Source organism: Camarhynchus parvulus, chromosome 15 (assembly GCF_901933205.1).
Source record: "Camarhynchus parvulus chromosome 15, STF_HiC, whole genome shotgun sequence".
NCBI lineage: Eukaryota > Metazoa > Chordata > Aves > Passeriformes > Thraupidae > Camarhynchus > Camarhynchus parvulus.
The window spans coordinates 2,197,187-2,224,418 of NC_044585.1; the positions used below are offsets into that span (position 1 = coordinate 2,197,187).

The 27,232-nt window shown below is 49.5% G+C and overlaps 2 protein-coding genes across 2 annotated transcripts; one reads left to right on the top strand and one right to left on the bottom strand.

Annotated features, from left to right (window-relative positions):
* The first annotated feature begins 12 nt into the window (after positions 1-12).
* SMARCB1 (SWI/SNF related, matrix associated, actin dependent regulator of chromatin, subfamily b, member 1) lies at positions 13-11,118 on the top strand. The gene is made up of 10 exons (XM_030958714.1): positions 13-201; positions 1,804-1,915; positions 2,524-2,553; positions 3,036-3,165; positions 3,734-3,871; positions 4,522-4,649; positions 5,149-5,315; positions 5,732-5,922; positions 9,698-9,829; positions 10,750-11,118. The coding sequence occupies exons 1-10, from the start codon at positions 109-111 to the stop codon at positions 10,787-10,789; spliced, it is 1,161 nt and encodes a 386-aa protein (XP_030814574.1). The 5' UTR covers positions 13-108; the 3' UTR covers positions 10,790-11,118.
* A 2,070-nt stretch (positions 11,119-13,188) lies between these two features.
* DERL3 (derlin 3) lies at positions 13,189-18,969 on the bottom strand. The gene is made up of 7 exons (XM_030958711.1): positions 18,847-18,969; positions 18,681-18,746; positions 17,983-18,056; positions 17,456-17,549; positions 15,215-15,410; positions 14,683-14,773; positions 13,189-14,168 (listed from the first exon to the last, which is right to left on the bottom strand). Exons 1-7 carry the CDS (start codon positions 18,937-18,939, stop codon positions 14,054-14,056), a joined length of 729 nt encoding a protein of 242 aa, XP_030814571.1. The 5' UTR covers positions 18,940-18,969; the 3' UTR covers positions 13,189-14,053.
* Positions 18,970-27,232: the final 8,263 nt, after the last annotated feature.

The window sequence follows — 27,232 nt, forward strand, 5'->3', positions numbered from 1 at the left end:
CATGCGCGCAGCGGGCCCGCACTAGGCCGCGCTCCGCCCGCCGCCGCCGCCGCTGCCGCCGGGCCGCGCTCCGCTCTCCGGGCGCCGCCGCCCCCGCCCGCCGCCGCGATGATGATGATGGCGCTGAGCAAGACCTTCGGGCAGAAGCCCGTCAAGTTCCAGCTGGAGGAGGACGGCGAGTTCTACATGATCGGCTCCGAGGTGCGGCCCGGGCGGGAGCTGGGCCCGGGCCGGGGAATGCGGGGGCTGGGCCGGGCCGGGCCGGGCCGGGGGATGCGGGGCCCGGGCCGGGGGGTGCGGGCGGGCGAGGGGCGGAGGAGAACCCTGGCGTGGGGAGAGCGGCCTTCCGGCCCCGCGGGTCCCCTGTGCCCCGGTGGGCGCTGCCCGAGGGCCTCAGCCGTGCTGGGGGTCGGGAGGGACCGGTGCTGCCATAAGGGCGGCCCCAGGACGGTCCCCGCACGGGTGCATGGGGAGCGGAGCCTCCCCGATCGCAGCCTGAGGCCCCGCTCCCGATCTCCGAGGAGAATTTCTGTGCACAGTTGTTGAGGGGTTCGGGTTATTTCACATGCGGCGAGGCAACGAATAGCACACCCGGGCCTTTGGGCTCAGGAACAGCACCAAAATCAGGCAGTGCAGATCCTTCTGCCTGGTGCACAGCCTGGTCAGCAAACACCGGCGGGCAGAGTTTGAGCAGCCCAGAGTCTGTGCTGGCACTGTGCTGTCCCGTGCTGAGAGGGCGTTGAGCCTCCCTGACAAAGAGCCTCATTCAAGCAAGAAACACTGGTCCTGTAGCTCCAGGGAAACAGCTGAAAACAGGAAAAAAATGTTGTAGCCCCCAACATGATGCAGAAAAAGGACTATTGGCTAAGTTGAGCTGCCAGATCTGTAGGTTGAGCAGGGACTGAACACCCCTCGGTCTCTCGTGTGAAATGTAGAGTTTGGAAGCAAACTGTCCCTGCAGTCAGGTGAGCTGTGAGATTGCCATACCAGGCACATGGAGAAGGAAAAGGGTTGTCTTTTTTATCTAGCATTAATTTCTGTCTGTTGATGAGCACTGTAGAGTGAAAGATATAGCTAAATCTAAGATCAAATAAAAGTCTTCTCAAACAAGGAATAAAAACCTTGTTGTGTGGCAGTCTTCCAGTGTCCTGGCAGTCTAAAAATTTGATTTCAGAGTCTAGAAATAGTTGTGTTGGTCAGCAAGACCTGCTGTAGCTTTCAGCACAGGTGAGGATCTTATGCCAGGAGGAACAGAACTGCCTTACAGATGGTAAGTAAATCTGAAAGAGGACTATTGGCAGCAATCACATTTTTGATGTTCAAAGGGTTTAAAACAAAATACAAGTCTGTGGGCATTTCCTGTAGTCAAATAATGTCTAGATGATGGGGAGGTTCAAAGTAAAAATAATGTGTCAGAGAGCAGGATATCTGGTTTAGTTTAATTCCAACTGAGCCTTGTACACTGATGTGGCAACTGAAGTAAAGAAGGGCTAGGTTGTTCAAAAATACATAAAAATGGATGGAGTGTTTTCCTATTAAATTTCCTATTATCAGTGGATGGGAGTTTTTTTGGATCTAGTGAAGTAAGATAGCACCAGTGAAATAAGTGCTGACAAAAATTTTGTTTTCTGCATTGCCAGAAAAATCCCGATGCTATTCGATGCCAAACACAGCACAGAAACCCAACAAAAACACCCAACTGAGAGGTCCTTCTTATCGCTAAAAAGAGCTGAATTTCTTCCAGCTTCTGCTAAAACTCTCCTAAATGGAAGAAAAGCCACATGTGCACTTCTCTCCTTGCAGGTGGGGAACTACTTGCGCATGTTCCGGGGCTCCCTGTACAAGAGGTACCCCTCGCTCTGGAGGCGCCTGGCCACCGTGGAAGAAAGGAAGAAGATTGTGGCCTCATCACATGGTGAGAAGATGAGTTAAACATTCCCAGTAATGTTTATTGACAATTTCTGCCTTGAAAAACTGTTCCTGGTGATTCAGAAGCTTGTACACCTTGAGGGCTGTGTGAATCACTTGAGATTGCCCCAGTGATGGAGCACCCGGCAACGGGTGCTCAGCCTGGCAACAAATGATCAAAACGTTCTGAAATGGAAACGTCCATCATGGCTACATTCATCACAAAGCAAAAACCACATCTCCAGTGCCATATTTCAGAAGAGATTTTTTGTAGACTAAGAGGGGCATCTTTGTGTCTCTCATCAAACAGGCAGGAGTGTTGCAAGGGTGCCCCTTTGCAGATGTGCATCTTTGCTTAACTTTGCTTCTTGCAGGGACTGGATGTTTGTGCCTGCCAGAATTTGTGGTGTGTTGCTACTGATGTGACTGCTACAGGGAGAATATTGGTATTGTTTTTGTTGAGGGACTAATAGCAAGCAGTTAAATTTCTTAGCGATATGACTTCTTGTATGTTCTGTAGAATAAAGCATAATAAAAAGAATGATTTACTCTGGGCTTATGTCTCTTTCCTCCAAATATCCTGCTGACCTCTTGCTTTCTTTTTTCCCCCAACAGAAAACCAGAGGTCTCACAGTCCCCGAAGATGTAAGTCTCATCTGTGTGTTATTCTTAGCTGTGCTAGAGGAAGGATGTCCACTGTGACCTTTGGTGCTATTGCAATAATATTAATGTCTAATCCTCTTCCTCTGATCTCTGTCTGTGGTCGCCCTAATTGTGCCTCCCAATCCCATGGCTAACTCTCTCAGAACCTTAGCAGGACTCTCCAATGCAGATGGTCTCTGTCATTCAGCAAGAGCTGTCCTGAGCTCTCTCCCCCTTCCCCAAATCTTTAACAGCTTCTCTATCAATCCTTGCATCACTATTTCTGGCCTTTAAGTCCACTGAGTGTTGATTGTTTTCTGGGCCTTGTAAATGTCTACAAGAAGATGAAGCCCAAAGGACACTTGTATCTCTGTGCTGGTCCCTCCTGCAGTGACAGGGAGGGTTTGTCACTATGTAGCCTGTTAATGCTACAGTGCTCTATAGCCCTTTTCCCTGTTAATTATTGCCATCTTTCCTGGTAATAGATCATGGCTACACAACATTAGCCACTAGCGTGACGCTGCTGAAGGCCTCTGAAGTGGAAGAGATCTTGGATGGAAATGATGAGAAGTACAAGGCAGTGTCTATCAGCACAGAACCTCCTACCTACCTCAGGTAAGCAGTGTTGGTGAGGCCAGGCTCAGAATGGAGCTGCCTGGAAGGTGTCAGCTGAGGCAGGCAGCAAGAGGAGTTCCATAAGCCCAGGCTGTTGTGCAGGGCTTGTTTGCCAGTCTGCATTCAGTATTTGCAGTGTTGGGCAAATGGGGATCTCCAGAGTGTAAGGATTGGGTTACTGCCCACATAAAACAGGAAGAAAAATCTAAGTGTTTGTTGATACAACTTCTTTTGCAATTACTGCATTCCATCTGTAACAGATGTTTTACAGAATGCTCTCTGCACATACTGCCTTTGGGAGACCTTGCATTTCTCAGTAGTCCTTTTGTAAAGTATAGACAGAAAATCCAAATATGAATCTAGTATTTATAAAGGTGCACCTGGATTCATATCTGATGGATATTTGTGAGCTGAAGGATGGCCTTCCAAGAGGCTGATGTGGAACATTTCTGGTGGAACAGTAATGTTGATGGTCCCAGAATAAAATAGCAGGAACTTGTAATAGCACTTAAAGTTTAAAATAACAGTGGTGCTGAGGGCCTGCAGGTTAACATCCAGTCTCCTTCAGAGAACAGAAGGCAAAGAGGAACAACCAGTGGGTGCCAACCCTGCCCAACAGCTCTCATCACCTGGACGCCGTGCCGTGCTCGACAACCATCAACAGGAACCGCATGGGCAGGGATAAGAAGAGAACATTCCCTCTGTGGTAAGACAGCTTCCTGCTTCTGGGAAGTGGCAATAGCTACCAAAATGACATGCTGCCAGGGTAGTACTGATGAGTTCATGTAATGTTGTGATTCATCCCCAGCTGACAAAAGACCTACAGGTCATTAATCTTAGTTAAATTGTACGTCCTGAGGCTCTATGTGACAGTAGCCATCCGTGGCTCAGAGTGGAGACTTGCCTTTTGTCAGGAAAATGGTTCATTCTTTTCCTGATGAGTTCCTTCTTCTTCCTGCTGATTTGCTGAGCAGTTGTCATTTGAGAAGCTTGCAGACCCTCTTTGTGAAGGACAGGCTGCTTCTCACTGACATGTACCAGTAACTTTGATCTAGTTTGTTTAGTGGAAAAGGCTGCTGAAGCTCATGACTAACATTTTTTTCCATTATAAAACTTAAGGCAAAATAAATCTAATCCTAGAAAACTTGCAGGAGTGTGTTGTGGTAGATGTAATAAAAGGTGATAAACTGGTATTAGTTGCCACAGCCCTGTAAGCTTGCATTGAGGAGTCTGTCTATAGACAGATCAGGGAGTTGGAGTGTGGGGATTGCTTCCAACAAATGTTGCCTTACCTCTATGGATGCCAGATGTGTCATGTGCTTGTTGCATATACTGTGTTTCTGCTCTGCACTTCAGCTTTGATGACCATGACCCAGCAGTGATCCATGAGAATGCATCCCAGCCAGAGGTTCTGGTTCCAATCAGGCTCGATATGGAAATTGATGGGCAGAAACTCCGAGACGCATTTACGTGGAACATGAATGGTACGTAGCAAGGAGAGGTTCCTGAGGCTGGAGAGATAAAGCTGTGCCCATAACCAAATGTCCTTGCCCCATACAGACAAAGCTTTAAAGCTCTCTCACTCTGGACTGTATTCAGTGCTTGCATCTCTTAGCAAATGCTCTTCCACTTCCATGGGTTGCAATCAATCCTGCACATATGTAGTCTGAAGAGCTTAACTGGCAGATTTTCCTGAGCCAGTTCATCAGCTCAGTGGTCTGAGAGTACTCTGTTAGCTGAGGTTAATGGCTGTGGCTTCTGTGGCCACACTGCCTGGATACCATGGAGCAGGTAAAGAAGGTTGTAAGTCCCTGTATCAGTGTGTCTGCCCTTACAGACCTGGTACAAAGCACTCTTTTAAAAGCAAAAGGTAATGCATTTGGGATTCCCTTTGTCACCTCCCCCTGTGGGATTTAGTGTGTTCTGTGTGGCAGACATTAATTTCTAAGGAAGCTTACAGTGTTCATTCCTGTTCTGTAACAGAAAAACTGATGACCCCAGAAATGTTCTCGGAGATTCTTTGTGATGACCTGGATTTGAATCCTCTGACCTTTGTCCCTGCTATTGCATCTGCCATCCGACAGCAGATCGAGTCCTACCCGACTGACAGCATCCTGGAGGATCAGTCAGACCAACGAGTTATTATTAAGGTAACATAGGAAGGCAGCAGAATGAGAGCTGAACCATTTGGGTTTCTCCAGTTATGTTATAGGGGACTGAGAGTACAAAAGCTTCCCTCAGAGCAAGGAAGCTTTTCATTCCAATCCTCCAACCAGATTGTCCTTTGTATTGGGAACAGAACTAAGGTGATAGATGATTAAACATCCATGTGCCCAGTCTCTGAGGTGGTGAAATAGTTCAGTTAAAGCATTGCCATCTTCCTTTGGAAAAGCTTGGTGAGCAGTGCTGAGTTGTCTTCATGCTACTGAAGAATTCAGTTGAGGAACTGCAGATGAACTAGGAGTTACTGCTCTGTTCTCTTCAGCCTCTGCCTTGTCAGTTCAATCCCTTGGACAAACCTTTGTGAAAGTGGAAACAAATAACCTGTGTCTTCCCTTCTCTCCAGCTGAACATCCATGTAGGAAACATCTCCCTCGTAGACCAGTTTGAGTGGGACATGTCAGAGAAGGAGAACTCACCAGAGAAGTTTGCCTTGAAGCTGTGCTCAGAGCTCGGCCTGGGTGGGGAGTTTGTCACAACCATTGCCTACAGCATCCGGGGACAGCTGAGCTGGCACCAGAAGACCTATGCCTTCAGGTACTGAACTGCCACCTCCTTGTCTGGCTCTGGGGGGGCTTTGTACTTCATGGGCATTTGTATCAATGCATCTGAAAACAGCTGAGCTGATTAGGAAGGTTTTGTTTGAAATTAGTCCTTATGGCTTGCACCCACTCTGTCCATCTTAACAATTTTTTGTGCTTGTGCCTAAATATCTTTTCCTGATGAGTCTAATACGTTTCAGGACCAATACTGATGAAATGACAGCTTCTGTTGACAGAATTAATTAACAGGGATAGTCCCTCTTCTGATGTAAGGTCATGATGAGCCCCAGATACGTTTTTTGTTTTGTTGGTTTTGCCTAACTTGGGCCATCCACTGTTTCAAGCTTTGGTTGTTTGAACTTGGACTGATGAAAACTACCTCTCTCCCCAGACTGATGTCAGAGGTGGGTTGATCACAGGCCCTTCTCACAGCTGGAATGTAGCATTATCAGGTTTCATTAGGCAGCCTTGTAATTTGTCTCCTAAATGGCTTCCAGTTGTGCTGTGCAGTATTCTGTGAGTTCCTGCACTGATGTTATCCACAGCACAGTGCTGAGTCTGCAGCTCTAACAGTCCTTTAATGTACACTCTGAGGTCTGCTGACCTCGGGTCATGGTGACAGTCAAGGAAGTTTAAGAGTTCAGCAGATGCTGTATTTGCAGAGGAGGGAATGGTACTGTTGACACCAGTTTTGTAGGGGTCAATTCAAGGAGGCAGCCCAGGGAAACGTGCCCAGCCCTGCCCTACCTCAGACAGAGGACAGGGAGTAGTTGGAGTGGGAGTAAGCAAAGAGGAGTTGGAGACTGTGGGGAAGCTGGCTGCTGCCATGAGCTCTGCTCCTTCTTCCATCCAAAGGGTTCCTGTCTGGTCAGCCTTCAGTGAGAAATAGACCCTGATCTGCTCTGGCCTAGTTGTTCTTGCACTGGTCTCACTCCGGGTACAGTTTTTATCCTGCCAGTCTTTCACAGCAACTGCCTGGTTCTAAAGTGATCCCCAGAGTGATTCAAATTAGAAAATGGAAAGGGACCCTTTAGCACATGTGAATTAAACTCTGAATTAAATTGTTAAAGTGTGTGTCCATTCTGCTGATGTGCCTTGGAAGGTGGGAGGTGCCTTCTACCTTTCCCTCCACAACCTTGGACTGACACTTGCAGTTTTGTCTTGGGACTACATCCAACAACAACAACAGAGCAGCAGTGGGGTGGGCATTCCTGACAAGTGCTGGGAACTTGCAGGGTGGTAGATAAGAACCTGACACATGTTGTGCTGCAGCACTGTCTGCATTGTGAAGTGTCTGTCCCTCCTGCCTGTGCTTCTCCATGTACTGCAGATATCCAAGAAAGTCATCTGTGTATGTGTTGGCTCTTGGGAGTGGGGTTTTGCTTCTGCTCAGTCACTGGAACTTGCAGCAAGTGAGGTTTTAGTCAGTACTGCCCAGGCTCATGTTAATGCCAGCTTCACACTATTGTCTCTAAATACATATGTTGGGCCATGGTACCAAAGGGTGCTTCTTCTTAGGGATAGTTCAGACAGGCAGATTTCAGGCCTTCTTTATACACTGTGGCAGTATTGCAAGAGGGAGAACAAAAAACTAAAAAAGGAACCCCACCAGAACAAAGTACATAGACATGAGCTGTTCAGAGAGAAAAAACCACCTAATTGAAACCTCGTTTATTTGTGTCATAGTACAAACATGTCCTCCTCTTCCCTTTTTTCTTCTAGCAAAGGAGTACTTTTGAAACCTTACAGTGATTAATAATATTTGGGTTCTGTGGTTGGTTAGTTCCTGAATTTCCAAACCACAGGAGTGGTGGTTGCTCCAAAATCATTCCATTGATGTAAGGAAAGGGTCTGCTTTAGATGTATCAAAAGAACTTTAATATCTCAAGGGATTGGGGATTTTGAGAAGTCATGTGTCTCTTAATCATCTGAGGGAGAGGTGAAACTGTCTTTTAGTTGATGAAAGCCAGGGCACTTTTTTCAGCTGGGCTGCTCTGTGCAAAACGAGGAGAGTCCTGAAGTGCAGTGGCAGGGCAGGACTGGAGGCACACAGGTGGCTGCTGCCTGTGGGATTTTCAGAGGCAGTGTGGGCTGGGATGATCCCTCCTGTGTGCTGAGTGTTTCTGGTGGCAGCACACAGCACCTCACAGCCAGTTTTGCCTTTGAGACCTCAGTGATGGCACAGGTTCTCCCACACACCAAACCCTGGTGCTTGAGGAGTCACCTTTCCCAAAATGACATCTCCCTGCTTCGTTGGTGTGCCCCTGACACTGCCTGAGGCCAGGAGCCTGAGCAGGGTCAGTGCCCTGCTCTTCTGGGGTCCCTGCAGCTGACAGTGCCTTTCAGCCATTCCTGGCAGCAGCACTTTTCTCCTCATCAGGAAAAACAATGGAGGAGGAGCTGTCTTAGTGTAGAGGTTGGGAGATGAGGAAGGATTTTTCAGTTTCTCTCTGATTCTTTGTTAAAGAAATGTGGTATCTGAGTTGCCTTGCAGTTAGGCTATGCATGAGTCCAGCTTTCCATCCCCTGTTTAATTCAGTGATTGTTCAGTGTTTTGCATAGTGAGGCAGAGATCATGCTATCACTAACAAAACCCCAGTTAATATCTAATTTTGCCTGGAATGTGTGGCATTCTAAGACTAAGATGAAATTCCTGGGTTTAAGTGTTGTTTAGTGGATGGCAGCAGTACTGGAAGTAGATTTGATTAAAGCTTCCTCCCTGGATCAGATACCAAAGGCCCTGGATTAATTTTTCATGGTAGAATTACTTTGAAGACTTGTTATTTTAGATTATTATCTTTGATGCAGATGTTGTATGTTGCCATGATGAATAGCATTTGAGTTCTTTCCTGAGGGAGTGAGAGGGCTGAAATCCTGTGTAGGGGTGCACGTCCCTGGGGAGGGGGCAGGATGTGTGTGCACACCTGTCCCAGGGCTCCTCTCACACACACACTTCTGCAGCTCAGGCTGAGGCACTTTTGAGAATTCAAAGCAAACATTTACATTCCGAGGCTCCTCTATATTTATGCTGGGCTTCCAGCTCCTCTGTCAATATTTGGAAAGCTACTCTTGGTCAATTCCTGTTGACTTTTACTGAAAAGCAGCTAGCGAAGCAGTAAATATTTTGTGCATGTGATAATACAGCTGGTCAGGGCAGAGGAGTCTCTGAGGAACAGATCCTGTGATTTGGGGCACAGCCTGGTGTTTCCTTGCTTGTTAGCCACAGCAGGTCCTAAAAGACTGCTCTTTCCAGAGCCAGGCTCCCAAGAAAGGCAGATTTTTGCCAGGGAAGAGCTGTCAGGGGTATGCTAGGCAAACCACAGCTAGGAAGTGAGAGCTGCAGCACAGCCAGGCTGGACAGGGAGCCCTGAGAGCAGTCCCAGCTCCTGGGCTGTGCTGGGAGAAGCACTCCCAGGACTGATGGACTGGGAGGAGCTGTGCCTTTTGGGCTTGAACCCTGCCAGCCAGAGATGTGACAGCCTGGGTGGGAAAGAATTGCAGGTCCAGCACAAATCCCTCTCCAGTGCTGGCTGGAGATGGGTGTAGCTGCTTTCCCAGGAACTTCAGGCTCTACAAGGGTGTAAACAGGACCCTGTGGTGACCTTCAGGGACCCAGACTGTACTAAGCAGAGCAAAGAAGGAATGCTGAAGCCTGAGACACTGTAAATGATGCTGTGTTGTCCCTGTGCTTGTCCCTGGGCTGGTGACCCAGGGGGAGCTCTGTGCCCACTGATGGGTGTTGCTTTGTTGCCCTGTGCCCTGCCCTGCAGCGAGAACCCTCTGCCCACCGTGGAGATCGCAATTCGCAACACAGGGGACGCTGACCAGTGGTGCCCTCTCCTGGAAACCCTCACAGACGCTGAGATGGAGAAGAAGATCAGAGACCAGGACAGAAACACGAGGTACTGCCACTGCTTTGGACACTTCTCTTGGCCTGTCCCTTGGACAGGAGCTCCAAGCTTGGATGTTTGTCTTTCCCTACTGAGAGCTAACTGGCAGGATGTCAGCCTTGCTCACAACAGAAGCTTTACCTTCAGGGTATTCAGCTGTCACCACCTTCCTCCACAAACATTGAAATGTCTCCTCTACCATCTCCTGCTTGCAGGAAGTTTCCCTTATTTTTTTTCTTTTTAACCCATTTTTTTCTTTTCCTTGGGCTCTTTGCTTGTCCAGGGGAGTTGTTTGTATAGGAAGGCATGAATCAAACATACTGGAATTTCATGCACTGTCATGCTCCCTGAGAATCTTGCCACAAAGCTTCCTTTTATGTAGTGTAAAGTTCAGGTAAGCTCCCAGCTCTAGCTTGAGTGATGCCAACCACTTTGCCAGCATGGGGAGCACTGTGTGGTTCCAGGAGAACCTCTGCCCACCAGAGACCTGCAAAGTGATGCTGGACAAGCAGTTGAGAGCTTGCACCTACCTGATGAAATGCTTCCTGGCAGATATGAAGGAATAGCTAGTATCTCTCCAAAAGATACATTGTGGAAACAGTAAATATACTGGCTCAGCTCTTTCCCAGGATGTTTTTTAACTGCTGATTAACAGTAGCACAGTTATTTTGTGTATCAGCTGTGGCTGACTGAAAAGTTTACAGTAGCAGTCGGTTCAATCCAACTTAATGAGCGAAGTGCCCTAGCAGCTGTTAGTGAAAATAGTGTCCTTGCCTTATCACCGGGGCACTCTCAGGTGACTGGGGAATTCTGTGTAGGAATAAACCTGTCTACAAAGCTGACAAAGCTGTGCAGCCTCCCCAGAAGCACTGGTTTTGGTCAGACTCCCATGTCTGGAACATGCACTTACTGTACCTCTCTCTCTCCCTCAGGCGCATGAGACGTTTGGCCAATACTGCTCCAGCCTGGTAACCCTCCTGTTGTGACACTGGTGCTCTTCCTACAGACTTTATCCCTATTCCTCTCCCCAGATGGATCTAGAATTGGCAGGGGTCTTTCTGTCTCTGAAGGGGACACACATTCCACTTGCCACGAGTTCCCAGTACTGCTGACTTCTGCCCCCCCTCCACCCCAGTGCCACGTCCCAGGAGCGCTGAGCGAGCAGCGTGACCCAGCTGGGACCTGTGGCAGGTGTTGGAGCCCTCATGTACCTGTGTGTGGACAGTGGAAAGATTCTTTTGTATAGGTGCAATGTGCACTCCTAGGACAACTTTTTAAATAAAAGGAATGCATACAATGTAGGCTGAGTTCAGTCAGTTTGCATGAACAGTGAATGTCACCATGTTTTGTGCTGTTCTGGTAACTGAGGGTAACAGGGCCAAATATTAATGCTTTTGGGTACAGTGCTGAACACTCACATGCATTCACTTTTCCTGAGTGCTTTACTTCAACAGGTACAACAGCACAAAACCTTTTGGTGCAGGGGAAAGTGAGGAGGAGATTTAGAACTAGAAGCAGCAAACAATTCTCTAAGGATTGGTCTGCTCCCAGACTTGGCACAGTCTGTAATGACCTCAGGGAGGTGTTCAGCTGGTTTCCTCAATAAGGTAAAACAGTTTAACTGAAATCACAGACTTGAGAGTCATTTCTGTCAGATGTCAGCCTGGTGTGTGGTCAACCCTGTTTTTTGTGAAGACTGCATCTGGAAACAGCACAGTCTCTGCACTGGTACAGCAGGTAAAGCCTCCAGTCACTGAGACTGAAGCTCCTCTGCAGCCAGTGCCTTTGCTGTGGTCACTGTCAGCACAAACACTGCCAGCTGCACTGCACAGAGCACTCAAAGCAAAGTGGCTGTCATGAATGCCCTTAGCACTGCAGTGTCAGGATTTTGCAACCCAAGAAACAACCTGTCTTTCTCTAGGGAGTTTAAAACCAAAATCCATTGAAGTGAGATTTAAAGAAAAATCCAAGCTTGCTTACGAACTAATTAGAATCTATCTTGCTGTTGAGGTGCCTCATCTCTTTGATAGAGTTCCTACCATTCACTGCCAGGACTGATGAGTCTTGCAAGCAAGGCAGATTTTGCTGGCAGCCTGACAGTTATGTTCAGGCCTTTATGATAAAGCCATAGGTTTTATGATCCTTGCTGATCCACCCACCATGCTAGCTCAGTCAAAAAACACTTTCTGGTCTTAATTTATCATGTTTAGACTTGAGTAATAACAGAGACAGTTCTGATTCCTGGGTGGGGAGGGAACTTTTTCCAGATGTTAGTCTGCAGAAACCGAAAACTTGCAATTTAGTAATAATGTTATTCAGTCTTATCCTAGGCTCCTGTGCCAGAGTGGTACTCCATGCATTACTTCATATTAGAGAGGTTGAAAGGTTATTTGAGCAAGGAAGACAAACCCTGGCTGGGATTGCTGCTGCATCTTAGCCTCCCATGTAAAACATGTTTTGGCTCATGGACATAAAAACTCTGAGCCTTCTTGAGAACACTTGAGCCTTCCCTTGTTGTATGACTGGGGATTTCTGCCAGCAGCCTCTTCAGGGAATTTGACTAAAGTATGTGTGAAACTGCTGTAAATTAGCATCTGTGGTGCAGTTTTTTAATTGCTTAGTGAAGGTTGTGATTACTAATCCCCAAGTTCACAATGAGGTGCAGGCACACATGGACTGCAGCACTCTCTGCTTCTCAAGGCCGGAGAGGTTGTACAGATTGTTCCTCGAAGCAGCAGGGACAAAGCAGGACAGTCAAGGGACCAAGTCCAGAAAGATGGGAACTTCAGCCACCTTTCTTTATGTAGCATTAGGACTACAGGGGAAGAGCCAGGAGCAGCTTTCTTGCTCTGCAATCACAATTCCTTGGGTTAATCTGGTACCCCACCTAAAAGCATAGCCCAACTGTTAGATTTCAAAGCCCCATCTCAGGCAGTTTAAACCAGAACATCTGAAGACTTCAAAGACAAACTCCTTCTAGGGACTGAAGCCCCAGCTCTGTTATCATTACCTTTAGTGCCACTGTATCTTTAGAACAAATTACCACCTGTACAGGCCTCTCAGCCTCTTTGCAGAGGGAAGCATAAGTGCAGCAAGAGCGTGTTCAAATCAGGTCTGATTTTTGATAAAGTGTTTTACTGGAAGACTACAGGGGAGAGGGAGTTGGTATGTGTGGGGGTTTGTGTATGTGCTCAATCAGATGCTGGTTACTCCCATTTCATAGTTTGGTGGTGGTTTGCAGGTCTGAGCAGCCAGCACTGTTAGGAGTGAGCTGCTGTAAGATACCATGTGTGCAGACTCCTTTGAATTTAGGTACAAGCACAGTGGGTACTGTGCTAGCAAGAATGATCAGATCCATTTCATACAGGTGGCAGGGTAGGGATGAGCTTGTTTCATTTTCCCCAGAAACTCAGATGTTTAAGTTTCAGAACTAAAAAATTCAACAAGAGTGGAATTACACTGCAGGTGCAGATAGTTTTTATTGCCAGTGTCAATTCCTGCTTCCAGCCACTGCCTGGATCAAGTGTCCAGCTCAATCCCTTGTCCTTTCCCAGGCACCCCTTTATCCAATTAGACATCCCCCACACTCCTTCTCATGCTCTGCAGCCCTGCTGAGAGAAGAGGGAAAGGACATCTTCCAGCCTTGCCCACCAGAAAAGAAAATCCCACACCTGGCAGTTATGAGCAAATTCCTGCTGAATTGCTGCCTCTGTCCCTGGCAGAAATGGACACACAACTGAAAAATAAAGACTTTAATGTAAAGACTCTTTGGAAACATCCACCAGAAAAGGAGTGGGGGACATAAAGAAAGAGGCTGAGCTGCATTCTACCATGGTACAGAACTACTTCATTGAAAGCCCACAAAGAGGTCTCACAAGAGTGAGGGCCAGGTGCACCTTTGTACAGAGGGCAAGAGTGACCTGGCACACAGCAAGTCATTGAGAGCAGAAGGAAGAATTGGTTTAACACCCCATTTGATAGTTATTCCACACCAGGGAACTGAGGAGCCAGCACAGCTTCAGCCCTGTCCCTAGAACACCTCTGTAAGCATTCAGGAGTTCTTGTGTGCAAAGCTCTGTGGCTCCACTTTGTACAAGGGGAGGATGGGTAACCCACACAAACAGCGACACACTACACATCAGAATGGCAACTGCTGTTATTCCAGAAGGATCTCTGGGCCACAGCCAAAGTCCAGCCAGGAGGGAGGAGTCTGGCCACATGAGGAAGTCCCCCATGCTACTGTGGATGCTGCTGCTCGTGCTGGTCTTGGTCTCTAGGCTGGTGTTCTGGACGATCCTCAGGGAGAGGGTTGTAATTGGGATCCTCTTCAGGTGTGTCAAAAACCATCTTCCTGGCAAGGGACATGCCCATCCAGCAGGCAGGCAGGTTAGGAAACTGAGCTGAGGATGCCAAACCCCCAGCCCTCCTAGGAACAGCCTGGCCCTCTGTGGGGCTTGGCTGTCAGCCACAGCCACTGGCCCATTGCACCATCACCAACCATTCTTTTGCTCAGCTCAACACACGGTGATGGCAGTGCCTCCTTTATCACCCGGTCAGAGTTGATTGTCAGTGCACAAAGCAGAACAAATTCTGCTTTCTTAAACTACAGAAATACTTTAAAAAAATCCTGCCTCCATCCAGCATTTCCACAAGCAGACTAGTTCTACTAGCAAGCTGAAGGTGGCAGCTGCTGCTGCATGGGCCCTGTACAGGCGTATATAATGTGCAAATAATGCAGCAATCCATGACCTGTGGAGCTGAGGTGCTGGCAGCAGGCACTTGCCTCTTATGGTCACAGTTTGCTCTGGAGGTGATTGGGTTGGGAAAGCCCACAGTAAAGCCCCAAAAGAATCTATTTTACTTACAGAAAGCTCGGGGTTAACAGCAGCTTCTTTCCTCCAGGCTGATTGGGGAAAACATCTTCCAAGAAATAATAGATATGACCCACTGCAATCCCTGGGGAGAGATGCCACCAAGGTCAGGCACAGCTGTGACTCCTTTGCCAGCTGAACCAGAGCTGCTGGGCCAAACTCTAAGAATCCTCCAGCTGTGCCCACATCCAGCTCCCTCCAGAGCCAGGGATGCTGCAGGCTGCTGTGATCAGCACACGGGGAGCCCATGAGCCTGAGGACAGCACTGCACACCCAGGAGACCACACACAGCAGTGTCAGAGCTCACCATACCCAGCTTCCACCACCACAGACACACACACACCAAAAAGCAGGTCACAAGCAAAAGCCCAGCCACCCAGAAACTCAGGCAGCTCACTAAGGAAACCCAACATCTCAGGTCAGGTGGAGCCAAGAGGACGTGCCAGTGTCCCAGTAGCACCAATGAGGACTGACCACTGAGGCTGCAAGGTGGCCTTGTTGCCATCACCCACCAGCTCTGACTCACCCAGCAGATCGATGATGATGGAGTTGCCCAGGAGCAGAGAGAATCCCATCAGGACCCAGGGCAGGAAGGGGGCTTGGAAGTTAAGAAGCCCAAAGAAGTTCATGCGGATGTAGGGGTTCCTGCGGCTCCACACGTACACCAGCATGATGGTGAAAGCCTGGCCCAGGAAAAACAGGCTGGCAAAGAGTCCAAACAGCTGGGAACTACAGAGTCAAGGAAAAACCTCCCCACACTGTGCACACCTCCAGGCAGCACAGCGTGCTTTGGGACAGGAAACCCAAACCAGAGACAGCTGGTCAGCATTCCCAGACATTGCCCATGTCACCAAGCCTTTCCTGGCTGAGATATACTCACCACCACTGTCCCCACACACATCTCCCTCCATGCCACCCCAGAACAAGACACTCTGGAGTGCACATGCAGGTTGCTCTCTCCTTAAGCTGATGTCTACAACCATTAGAGACCAGAGAGCTCTGTAGTCACCTTTGCAAAATGAACATCAAAATGACCTTCAAAGAAGGGCTTTCACATTCTTACAGCACTTGGGACAGTGGCATATCTTAACAGCTATCTCACATCCAGTATCTGCCTTCTACAGAAGAAGTTCAGCAGTGAGATGGCTCTTGGGATTTCAGTCTTCCTCTTCAGAGCACGAGGAGACAGAGAAAGGCAAAAATTTCCCCTGCCCTTGTTGTAGTTGGACTCCAAATCCACATCTGGCCAAGCACGTGGCTGCTGCAGCCACCTGGATTCTAACGGCTCACACAGCTTCATGCAGAGCTCCATGGGGACAGCAGTGCTCTGAGCCATCTGCATAGGACAGCAGAAGATATTCAGAGAAGGTTTATGCTTGGGAGAGAAATAAATTTCACCATCAGATTACTGTGTTGTGAAAAGAACTTCAGAACTGTGTGATGGTACCTCCAGCTACTGACAGGCCGCAAGCTCTGGGCTCACACGTGCTGAGTATGTGGGAACCCACTCCTTGTCCTCATGGCTCCACGTTCCTGCCCCTGTCCTGAGCCAGCCTCATGCAGTCCCAGCCATGCTGCACTCAGCAGAGCTCAGTCAGTGGCCCTGGCACAGCTGGACAGTTCTTGCAGCAGAACACGTGGCCTCCTGAGCATTCTGCCACGTGTCCTTCAGGGATGAGGCAGCCCAGCCCCTGCCAGGGGCTCCAGCACAACCTCAGGCAGCTTCCTCTCCTCCAGGCACACTGGGTGAGGCACTGGCCAAGCCAAGGGTGGCAAAGATGGGGAGCACAAGCTGTGCCATAGAGCCAGAAGTGCTCCTGCAGCAGCTGCTCAGCAGAGCTCTCCCAGCTCTCAGGGCACAGGCCTGGCAGGCCTGGGGCACCAAGGAGGTTCATGAAGCAGCTGTGCTGCTCAGCAGGCATTTGTGAGAGCAATACTATTAATGCCCAAGATGTGTGTCTACACACTGAACAGAGCATTTGCCACTTCGAAATTCATCCAGTCACTGATCAGAAAACTGTGCTCATATATACTGGTAAAGGGTGTGTGTGCCTGAGAACTGCTTGTACTGCTGTAAAAATTGATAACAACGATAATTCTCATTTTTGTATTTGTAATTTTAAGATTATCAAGCGTGATTTTTTGTACTTGGCCCCAGTGACATCCCGCCAGTTGATTAAAACCAATTACACAATGTATCACTGTCACAGACATCTTTTCATGAAAAATCCTCTCCTTAGGATTTTTCCTCCTGAGAAGCTGAGAGGCCTCAAGAACAAAATGTAAACAATGGGTGAACAATGGTTATCTGCTGCTGTGGAATGTAACAAGTGTATCTGTCATTGGCTCATGTTAGTTTGTTTATAATTAATGGCCAATCACAGTCAGCTGGCTCGGACTCTCTGTCCGAGACAGAAGCTTTGTTATCATTCTTGCTAATTCTATTCTTAGCCAGCCTTCCGATGAAACCTTTTCTTCTATTCTTTTAGTATCGTTTTAATGTAATATATATAAAATAAAGTAATAAGCCTTCTGAAACAGAGTCAGATGCTCATCTCCCCCCTCATCCAAGAACCCCTGTGAACAGCATCACATATCACAGACTGTCACCTACTCCTATTGGGATGGACCTTGCATTGGTTAAACAATTAATTAAGCACCAAGACCTCCTCCACAGCACACCTGGACACAGAGGTAGCAGGCAAGCCCTACACTATCCATAGCATCTCAGACACACCAAGGAGCCTCATCCAGCTCAAAAGGATACTGTCATGAGAAACCCTCCAAAGAGGAACATGAAGACAAAGTCAGCCGTCCTTCCACGGAAGGAGCCTTCTTCCAGCATGCGGCAGTACCTGTACCTGAGGGCAGGAGAGAAGGGAGGGTTGCAGTATAGGAAATTAACAGCTGGCCACCCTGTGCCCACAGCGGGACTGCCCAGGAACAAGCTGCTGCAAGCTCAGCCCAGAGCAGAGCAGTGCAAACGTCACCCCACTGACCCCATGGACAGAGAGAGGCACCTGCTGTGCTTCAGCCAGAGCTTACCCCAGGAATGGGCACTGTGCTCCAGCAAGAGCCACAGCAGCAGCACTGCCAGCTTCCCTTTGGGCAGGGTCTGCCCTTCAGCAAGCACAGATGAAGGGGCAGGAGGGGCTTCAATTCAAAAGAGCCAAGGGAAGAACCCACAGCCCTAGAGTGCTGCCAAGGCAAGCCATGCTGGGGAGGAAGATGGATGGGGGGAGCTGCAGCTAAGCCAAAATGGGAGCAGAGAACTTCACTGAGACCAAAGGATACAGAAATATCATGTTGAAAAAGAAACTGAATCCCAGGGGCCCAAAAAAGAGGAAGTTGGTGATCAGCCTCCATATCTGAAAGAGAAGAGAGAGGAGAGAGAAAAGGAGGTGGACAGAGATCTCTCCTCATCACACGGAGCAGCCCATCACACTGTCCACAGGGAATGAGTGCTCAGACATGCACCTGTCCCTTCAGAACTACCCCAGGACACCAGACAGCTGCTCCACCCTCTAGTGGGACCCTCTCACATGGTACCCTGACACATCAGAGTGTCTCACCTCTCCAGGTATGGAAAAGATTTCTCTACTTTTCCAGAGAGGCCAAACAGCCACAATTCAGCACCCAGAACCAAATCAATTACTTCTTGTGCCTCTCTACAATAAAGCCCTCTCCAACCAGCCCAACAGCAGCAGCCACACACGGTGCAACAGATGGGGTTTGAGTCAAGGGAAACCCAAGGTGGTGTGTGGCAGGGAAAGGCTGGAAGGAGTTCTCCCCACGCAGGTGCCCGTGACAGGAAGGGACGCTGTGTGGCTGGCCCGGCTCGCAGCGCTCGGAGGAGGCTGGAGCAGTGGGACAGGAGCCCCTGGGGATGACACAGCAGTGCCCGGCCACCCTGCCGAGCGGGACACCCGCGGGCACAGCCGCCCCTTGCTAGAAGGGGCACGGCGGGCCCCACAGCCCGAGCGAGGCCTCACCTGGAACTTCCTGAAGATGAGGTCGGGGTTGAAGTACAGCTGGAAGGGGGTGATGAACTCCAGCTGCTGTGGGAGACAGGCAGAGCAGCTGCCATCACCCGCTGCCCTCGGCCAGCCCCGGCTCCCGCCCCGCGGCCCCCCGCCCCCCGGCGCGGCCCCCGCTCACCACGGCGGCGGTGGTGAGCACGCAGGCGGTGGTGTAGGCGCGGGTCACGGCCGGCATGCCCAGGTACTCCTGCGCGAAGCCCTGGTACGCCATGGCCGCGCCGCTCCGCCCGCCCGACGCGGCGCCTTTAACGCCCCCCCTCCCGCGCCGCCGCACGCCCGCCCCCGCGGGGAGCGCCCGGCCAATCCCCGCGCGACAGGCGGCGCGCGTCAGCCAATCGGGAGCGCGCCTAATGGCCCCGGCCCGCTGCCGCCGCCAACCCGGAGCGGCCCCGCCCCGCGGCAGCGGCAGAGCCGGGAGCGTGCGGGGCACGGGCGGCTGAGGGGGGGGGCGCGGGCGGGGGGCAATGGGCGGGGCAATGGGCGGGGGGCAATGGGCGGGGCAATGGGCGGGGCAACGGGCGGGGCAATGGCGGGGCGCGGGCGGCTGAGGGGCGGAGCACGGCGGAGTACCCGGGCTTAGGCGGCACGACAGGCGCGGGGCTGTGCCCCGGGTCCTGGGACCGTGACACGGACCTGCTCGGCTGGAGAAGCGTCCCCGCGGTTCCTGCCGCGGCGCGCTCAGCTGCGGCCCCGCAGTGTCCCCGAGAGCCGGGGGCTCTCAGCGCGATGTTTCCCCGCTGGCTCGGAGGGAGAGGAGCCCGCTGGGAGAAGGGCAGCGGTGCCGCTGCTCCAGCCCGGGTGTGTTGCCGCTTGCTTGGCTGATCAGAAGGGTCTTGTGTTCGCTGAGGCACGAAGGGCTTGGGGTTTTCAGTGACCTCTCCTGCAGTGAGAGGACGCTCCTGATGGAGCAGTGAGGCGCTTCTCCAAGCTGCGCGAGATCGCTGGAAGAAACCAAGAGATGTGTGGTGCCACCGGGTGCTGAGGGGACCCGGGGAACGGCAGCAGCGCTGCACGCAGCCCTCAGGAGGAGCAGAGCCTGCGCTGGGCCCTCGGGGGTCCTTAGACAACTTTGTTAAGCTTTCAAGACCCTGGGTAGCAACTTGTGGCTTTCAGGAGGAGCAAGACGTGCCCTCGGGAGGAGCAGAGCCTGTGCTGGGCTCTCCTCAGGAGGAGCAGAGCCTGCGCTGGGCTCTCCTCAGGAGGAGCAGAGCCTGTGCTGGGCTCTCCTCAGGAGGAGCAGAGCCTGTGCTGGGCTCTCCTCAGGAGGAGCAGAGCCTGTGCTGGGCCCTCCTCAGGAAGACCTGTGTGGTTCAGGGTGTGGGCCCGAGAGGGTGTGCTCGTGGGAGGTTGGGTTTGTGGCCGAATCAGGAGGAGGAGCCTGCTCTGCCCCTGTGGAGGAGCAAGCCTGTGGCCTCAGGCAGAGCTGTGTTCCGGCAGAAGCTGTGTGTCTGTGCTCGTGTGTCTTCTGGAGGGATGCTCCCCCGCCTGAGACCCAGAGCTGATACACATCTCCCGGAACCTGGCATCCTTCACTCTCCTGCTGATTGTGCTTCCCAGACCTGTCTGCCCTGCGCAGCAGTCGGGTCTAATGTTACAGCAACCCTGGATTCAGATGAGGAACGGGCCTGGTGTTGGGTTTGTGCTGCAGAGGGTTAAGCTGTCATCAGAGCCTTAATGAGCCCTGAGATTTCCCTTTAAACATTCCATTAATGGGAAATGAAATTACCGAGGGGGAAGGGAGTCTTTGTGTCCTCCACCACCTCCATCCTGACTGCCCTTTGATGAAATACAAAACCCAGATGGAAGATGACGGGACATGAGGTTAAAGCAACATAATGGGGGAGAGAGGGGAGAAGACAAGAGACTGATGGGGTCTGTCAGAGCAGAGAATGGGCTCCTGAGCGCCCTGGAGTGCTGCAGTGCTGAGAGCACCTCTGATGGGGCTGGGGGAGAAGGAGGAGCTGCTTTAGGGATGTTGGGAATGGAGCGGAGCAAGGAACTTGCACCCCAAACTGCAGCAATGTCAATAGGCTTGGCTGCGTGGGCACAGGTTTTGGTGGGAGCTGGGATGGATATGAGAGCTCTGGCAGCTGAGCTTGCAGGGAAATTCACTGGGCCAGGAGCTCTGCAAAGGGCTGCCCTTATTCATGTGGCTGTTTCAGCCCAAGTGCTGCACTGCTGCAGCTCAGCCCTCCAGCATGCCACAGAGCTCCCAACCCAGCAGAATGGGCAACTGAGTTGAAGAACTGAGAGTCAATAAATGGATAATAAATGAATAAGTGTCCTGTTCCTTTGGGTGGGGAGTTAGAGGTTTCCTATCTGCTCTTGCTGCTTGTGCACACCAGACAAGCTGAATTCAAGCACCATGATACCTGCCCCTTCCTTCTTTGAACCAAGGCTGGGAGATGAATACTGGGAGCCTCTCTGCTGCAAGGAGGCCCTCACTAGCTCCACAGGGATGGGAATCCAAATAATCAATCCCACTTACTCTCTGTGAAAGACTATGTGCAAATTAGACATTGCATAAAATCTAAATAAAAATAATCAGTTTCTCAATTTTTTTCTCTTCCCTTCTAGCCAAAGCTGGAGAGCTCCACTTGTTCAGGTTTCTACTTAAGGCCTGTTTTCTAAGGTTTATGGGGGAAGGGGAAGAAGTGATGAAATGCATGGGGAAGCTCAGCAGCTCCCACTGGGAGAGGCCAAACAAATCTCAGTGTCACCCTGAGTTCCCAGGCTGCTTTCTGCCCATGATCTCAGTCCCTTGGGAGCTCAGCCAAGCTGACTTCATGCACTACAGTACACCCAGGGCAGCTTTAGTCTTTATTACAATCCGTGTCACATTTTATGGGTTTTTGGCCTTCCACAAGTTTCCATCAGCACAGGCACATATTTGGGTTCACACACACACACACACACCCCTTCACAGTGATGCTGACATGTGGCCTTTTATAAAATCATGAAATCTAACTAAAAACTGAAAAAAACCAACAAAGCCAAACTCTTTGTCTCAGCTACAAGAAGGTAAGAGGGACTGCCAGCAAAACACTGTCCAGGAGATTTTTCACTGTATTCCTCCTGCCTTGTCCTACCCTGCCTGGGGACTCCAAGCAGATGTAGCACAGTGGTGTGCCATTGCTTCCTGCCATCTGCTGGGCCCCCCTTCCTTCTGGGATCAGCTCAATGTTGCTGTCAGTGTGCAGCATCAGCCTCAAAACCCAAGATGTCAGAAACTCAAAGTTTCCACACAAATATGTGTGATGCCCAGACTTCAGTCCATTTTGGACAGGCTTTGAAAAAAGTTTCCGTCTGCATGCTCTTGGAGCAGCCAGAGGACCTAAGGAAGGACTCCCAACTGTAACCTTTGCACAAGTCCTTCAAAGGAAGAACTGACACATGATGGTATCTCTTTGTCAGACAATATTTACCCATTTACCCATTGTGCATCTGCAGGCCCAGTGATAGTAACCTGCAGCATAAATTCAACAGCTTCCCGTCTCAGTTTCTGCAGAGTTAGAAAACAGAGAAAAATGCTATTAACTCTCCCCATGAGTTAAACAGCACATAAACCTCAAGAAGGCACATGAGCAAAGATAAATGGGCTGTTGCAGCGGTCATCTCTTTTGTTTGTAGTAAATTATTGTGTGTAATTCATGTTTCCTGTCCAAAAATACCAGAGGAACTTGAAGACATGGAATCCATTCTAATTCAGTAAAGACAAAAACAACTCCTTTTGTGCCCATCTGGAACTTGTTTTTATCATAATTGTTTTGGGCTCAGTAACGAGTTCAAGATCTGACTGCCGTCTCTAATTGTTTCAAGGATAAACAGCTGCTTTCTTTAAAGGCAGCAGCTCCCATTTTGCCCAGCGCAGCAGTCCGGGGCTCGCAGGATGAAAGGAGCTGTGCCGTGTCAGCACAGGCCCTAACGAGCACTGGCGCCCCTGGCAGGGTGCTCACCCCGCCCGCAGCTGATGGGGCAGGAAAACAGCCCCAGGCACGCACTTGTGAGTGTCCAGCCCTGCCTGTGCCCTCTGCTCTTCCATGGCACTGGCATTTTGTTTGTAACTTCATCTGATGATGTTTTGTAACGTGACGAGTCATGCCTGGCCTGGTGAGGCTCAGGCATCTCCTCCAGCTGGGCTGTGGGGTACTCAGGGACAGCATTCACTCCCTGGCCACATAACCCCAAGCCCCTTGCTTGGGTAATGCTCCATCCCCTGCTCACAGTCCCAGATCCTTCCTTCATATGAAAAAAGAGACACCCCACACCCACTGTGAGAGATTCCCCCAGTAGGTATGAGACCATGGTGTGCCTCAGACCTGTTGTATTCAAGGTCTCACCCACTGTGCTCCCCAGGATGTGAGACCCCTGGTAGCCTTGGTGTAGAAGAGATCTCTACATGCCTGATGCCCTGGCACTAGGAACAAGTGAGGCACACCAACCAGGACCTTTCTGGGAGGTAATTTCAGCCCCCAAACTCAGTCCTTGGTGGCACGGACAAGAGGGGCCAAGAGCTCCATGAACCCGCTGTGCATAGATAAGCTGTGTAATCATAACTGTTGAGGCACTTGAAATGTTTACTTTTCCATGTGTAATTGCCATATATAAATTTTTCTTCCTTCATTAAAGGATTTCTTGTTCCAAATCAGCTAACTCTGGAGTGTGATGGCTGAAGTCAGGAGAAAGTGAATCATACAGAATTGGATGGATTTTTAAGTTTGTTTGTTTGTTAGAAAGAAACCAAAGATAGCACTTAGAGTTCAGCCCTCCAAGGACATGTGGTTTGCACAGGGTTTGCTGTAAATCACAGTTAATATTATTTTTATTTCCTATGGTTTTTAGTTCAAAAATACAGCTTTGTGTCTGGCATGAGAAAGATCTCGTTTAAATCCCCTTGAGCAGAGCCTCATCACATATCCAAATAAAGCACCTCTTCCAAAACAGCCTCTGATCATGAGTTGAAGACATCAAACAAGAAAATGTCTGTCTCTTTGCACAGTTATTTTTCTCCAGTGTTTAATAATTCTTGTTAAATTCTTCTGCCTTGTGATCTGTCCCCTACACCACAGGTCACCTCCCACAGCTGTCAGTAGGGAATATCCTTCAGGGGCCTTTATTTTGTAACATCCATTTCATAAGCACTGTGGCCAAATCAACAAATCAGAAAAATAATGCTTGTGTCTTATAAAAAGAGGTCCGTGCTCAGCTCACAATAGCAGCACATCAACTGAGTGTGCTGTCAGCTGCTGGAGACCCCTACAAGGAGTCAGAAAAGGTGTTTGTACTTGGGTTTTCACCAGAGGCAGGACTGTGTGTCCCAGTCCAGCTGCCTCTCAATGAGCCAGGGCATAGCTCTGATGAAAAGCTCTGTCTGAAGGGACAGTTAAATAAGAAAGCAGGATGAGTCTGACACTCTGACACTGCTGCACATATTTTCCTCTCTTCTGATGGGAACACTTCAGCAACATTTGGTGCCTTTTGGTAGAGTCTAAATGCTCTTCTCTGACTCACAGGAACAGAGGTTTTGTTCAGGCAAGGACTTTGTTCCGTCTGGCCTTGAGGTCGCTCAATTTCAACTAAGTGCCTGTATCAGTGTCTGGTACAGAGATGGAAGGAAAATAAATAGTTCAGCCACAGTATGACCTACAGCTCACAATGGACTGATAAAAAGGTGTTTTCATTATTTCTAGTATTTTGGGTTTTCTCAGTTTTCCTAGAGAAGACCTAGTGCTTATCAGGTGGAGGAACAGACAGAGTGCTGATCCAACACACAGAACATACAGCTGTTCTTCTGACATCCAAAAATCCCAGCTAGCAAGGGAAAGCAGCAAGTTCCCTTGGCTGTCTCAGCCCTCGTGTCCTCAAAGGACTCAGCTCCCATGGATCTCCACTGCTCTGGAAAGGGTCCCAGTGACTCTGTGTGGTAACAGAAGCTCTGGCAGCACTGGGTCCCTGCCCTGAGAAACCTCTGTGATGAAGCTCATTTCCTGAAGTTCTTATGCAGTGCCTTGAACTTACATAAATTGTGGGGTTTTTATAAAGAACATTAGTGAACTGCTGGAACTGAGGATAGTGGTGTCACAGCAGGGCACTCATTTCCTACAAAGAAAAATCCATTTCAACAACTAAATAAACATTGGTTTCACCATGACATCAGCAAACCTGCTGCATGCTTCTTGAGAAAGCTGCTTGTTTGCCGATCTTATTACTTGTCTTTGTATTCTGAGTTCTGCAAGAGTCAGGACAAGCAAACAGAGGCGTTTTGTATCTTACAGTGATGGTCCTTACAGAAAAGTGAGAAGGGATTGCAGAAATAGCCAGGCTGGAGCTTGGGAAAGTCAGCAACCAGCCAGGGAGGCACTCCAGATTCCTTCTGCAATTTACAGAGTAGTGTTTGTAGGGAGCATTCATCCTGTAGATCCAAGCCTCACAGATGGAAATGAGGCCCCTTTTCTCCCCTTGAAGTTGGTCCAGATGATTCTGGTGTAAAAACACACTAAAACATTGGAACCTCTCAGTTCGTGACAGATCAAAGAGCATGTGTTGATGGCCTTTCCTAATGGCAGGATTAGCACTTCTTGCTGCAGCCAGATAACTGCAAGCAGACCCTGCCATCACATCCTCCACACAGCTCCTCTCCCATGCACGTGGCATCATATTTCACCCTGGTTATGACAGGTTTGAGTTCAGTGGGAGAGGATTTGAAGGAAGAGGGTGGTGGGTCCCCCAGTACTGCTGGAAAGCTGCCGGGTTTGTGTGAAGGCTTCCAGCACCAGGAGTTTGAGTAACTGCAGAGCAGTGGCTGTGCCCTGGTGACAGACCCTGACCCCAGAGGTTCCTCATCTACAACTGTGACTCTGAAACTCTGACAACAAGGATGAAACATTGGGAAAGCTGGGGTTTTTTAAGGCGCAGCAAAAAGCCAGTTAGAAACACAAACAGTGTGAATATCTCTCAGCACCAAAGCAGGAGTAATACAGATGCTGTGCAGATGAAAAAAATCTATCCCTTCACTGCTCATCGAGGCAGCTGTTGCTAGAAAAGATGGAGGACAACTTTCTGGAGCTCCCAGCTAGCCAGCTGCACATAGATCTCACCACAGCAACATCCAGTTTATGCCTCTGGAACAGGGAGGGACAGCCTGTGCCACCATCCCCAGCATCACTGCCCACCCACAGCACTTCCCTCACCGCTGGCAGCTGGCACAAGCTCAGAGCAGACAGCAGGAGGGAATGAGAGCTTTCCTTTTTTGAATGAATTACTGTTCTTGATATATGCCGTCTAAACTCTCCATCAGTGCCTGTTGAGTGGTACAGTCATGTCTGTTTCCCAGTTATTGTTTGGGAAGCTGCTGGAAGCATCCATCCAAGCCCTGCCACATTCCACAGGCAGCACAGTGCCGGCATGCTGCATTCAGAGCCTGATACAGCAAATTTTGTACTTCTTCTGCCACTTAGTGGCTGCAGATGATTCAGCACCACATCCCTGGCTACAGATTCACCAGAGACTACTCTGTGATGTGGAACAGGCTCATATTTCTGTTCAGGTGCAGTAAAACCTGAATAGTGACAAAGAGGAATTTAAAAACATTTCAATTATTTCAAACTCTCTGAAACCTGTCAGGGCCCTCACAAATCTCACTTTCCAGGATGAAAGGATGTTAGAAGGATGATTACTCCTGAAGACCAGATATTTTGTGAAGCAGGAGCTTTAATGTTACTGCAGGCAGTGCAGTGTGCCTCCATCTCTAGGATTCATAAGGATTCCCCATTTCCCACTATTGAATGCAGAGCACCCCCAATGTCTGGGAATGACTGACATCTGACTCCATGATTCAGAAGGTTGAACAATTGCTTTATTAAACTATAATATATTACATTATACTATACTATATTAAAGGGATACTATACTACAAGGAATACTAAAGCATACTAAAGAAAAACTGTGACTGTCTCCAGACAGCCAGGACACAGCTTTGAGTGATTGGCCAAGGAAACAAAACAATCCTCAGCAGAATCCAATTGACAATAAACAATCTTCCTAGCACATTCTACATGTGCAAAACAACAGGAGCAGCAGGTAGAGACAAGAATTGTTTTTTATTCTTCTCTCTGTGCTTCTCCAGGAAAAATCCTGTGAGAGAGAGAATTATGTCTCTCATTTCTGAGAATGTGAATGCCACATCCCACTGCCAGGGAGGGCCTTTCTGTTCTGTAGAAAGAAGCAAGGCTGTCACTGCTGACAGGAGCTCCAGGTGTGGCTGTGTGCTCTGTGCCAGGCTGTGGGGAGGGAGCAGGAGCACAAGCACAGCCTTCTGTGCCTTCATGCACAGCCTTTCCAGCAGCAGCTGCGCTGCCTCTCTGTCACCAGGACACAGACAGGAGCACAGGGAAAGGCCTTGGATAACCAGGTTTGGGCTTCATTTGTTCCTGTCACTGATGGCACCAAGGGAAATAGTCTGCTTTGTCTTTCTAGATTGTGTGCCAGGACAAATACAATTAGGA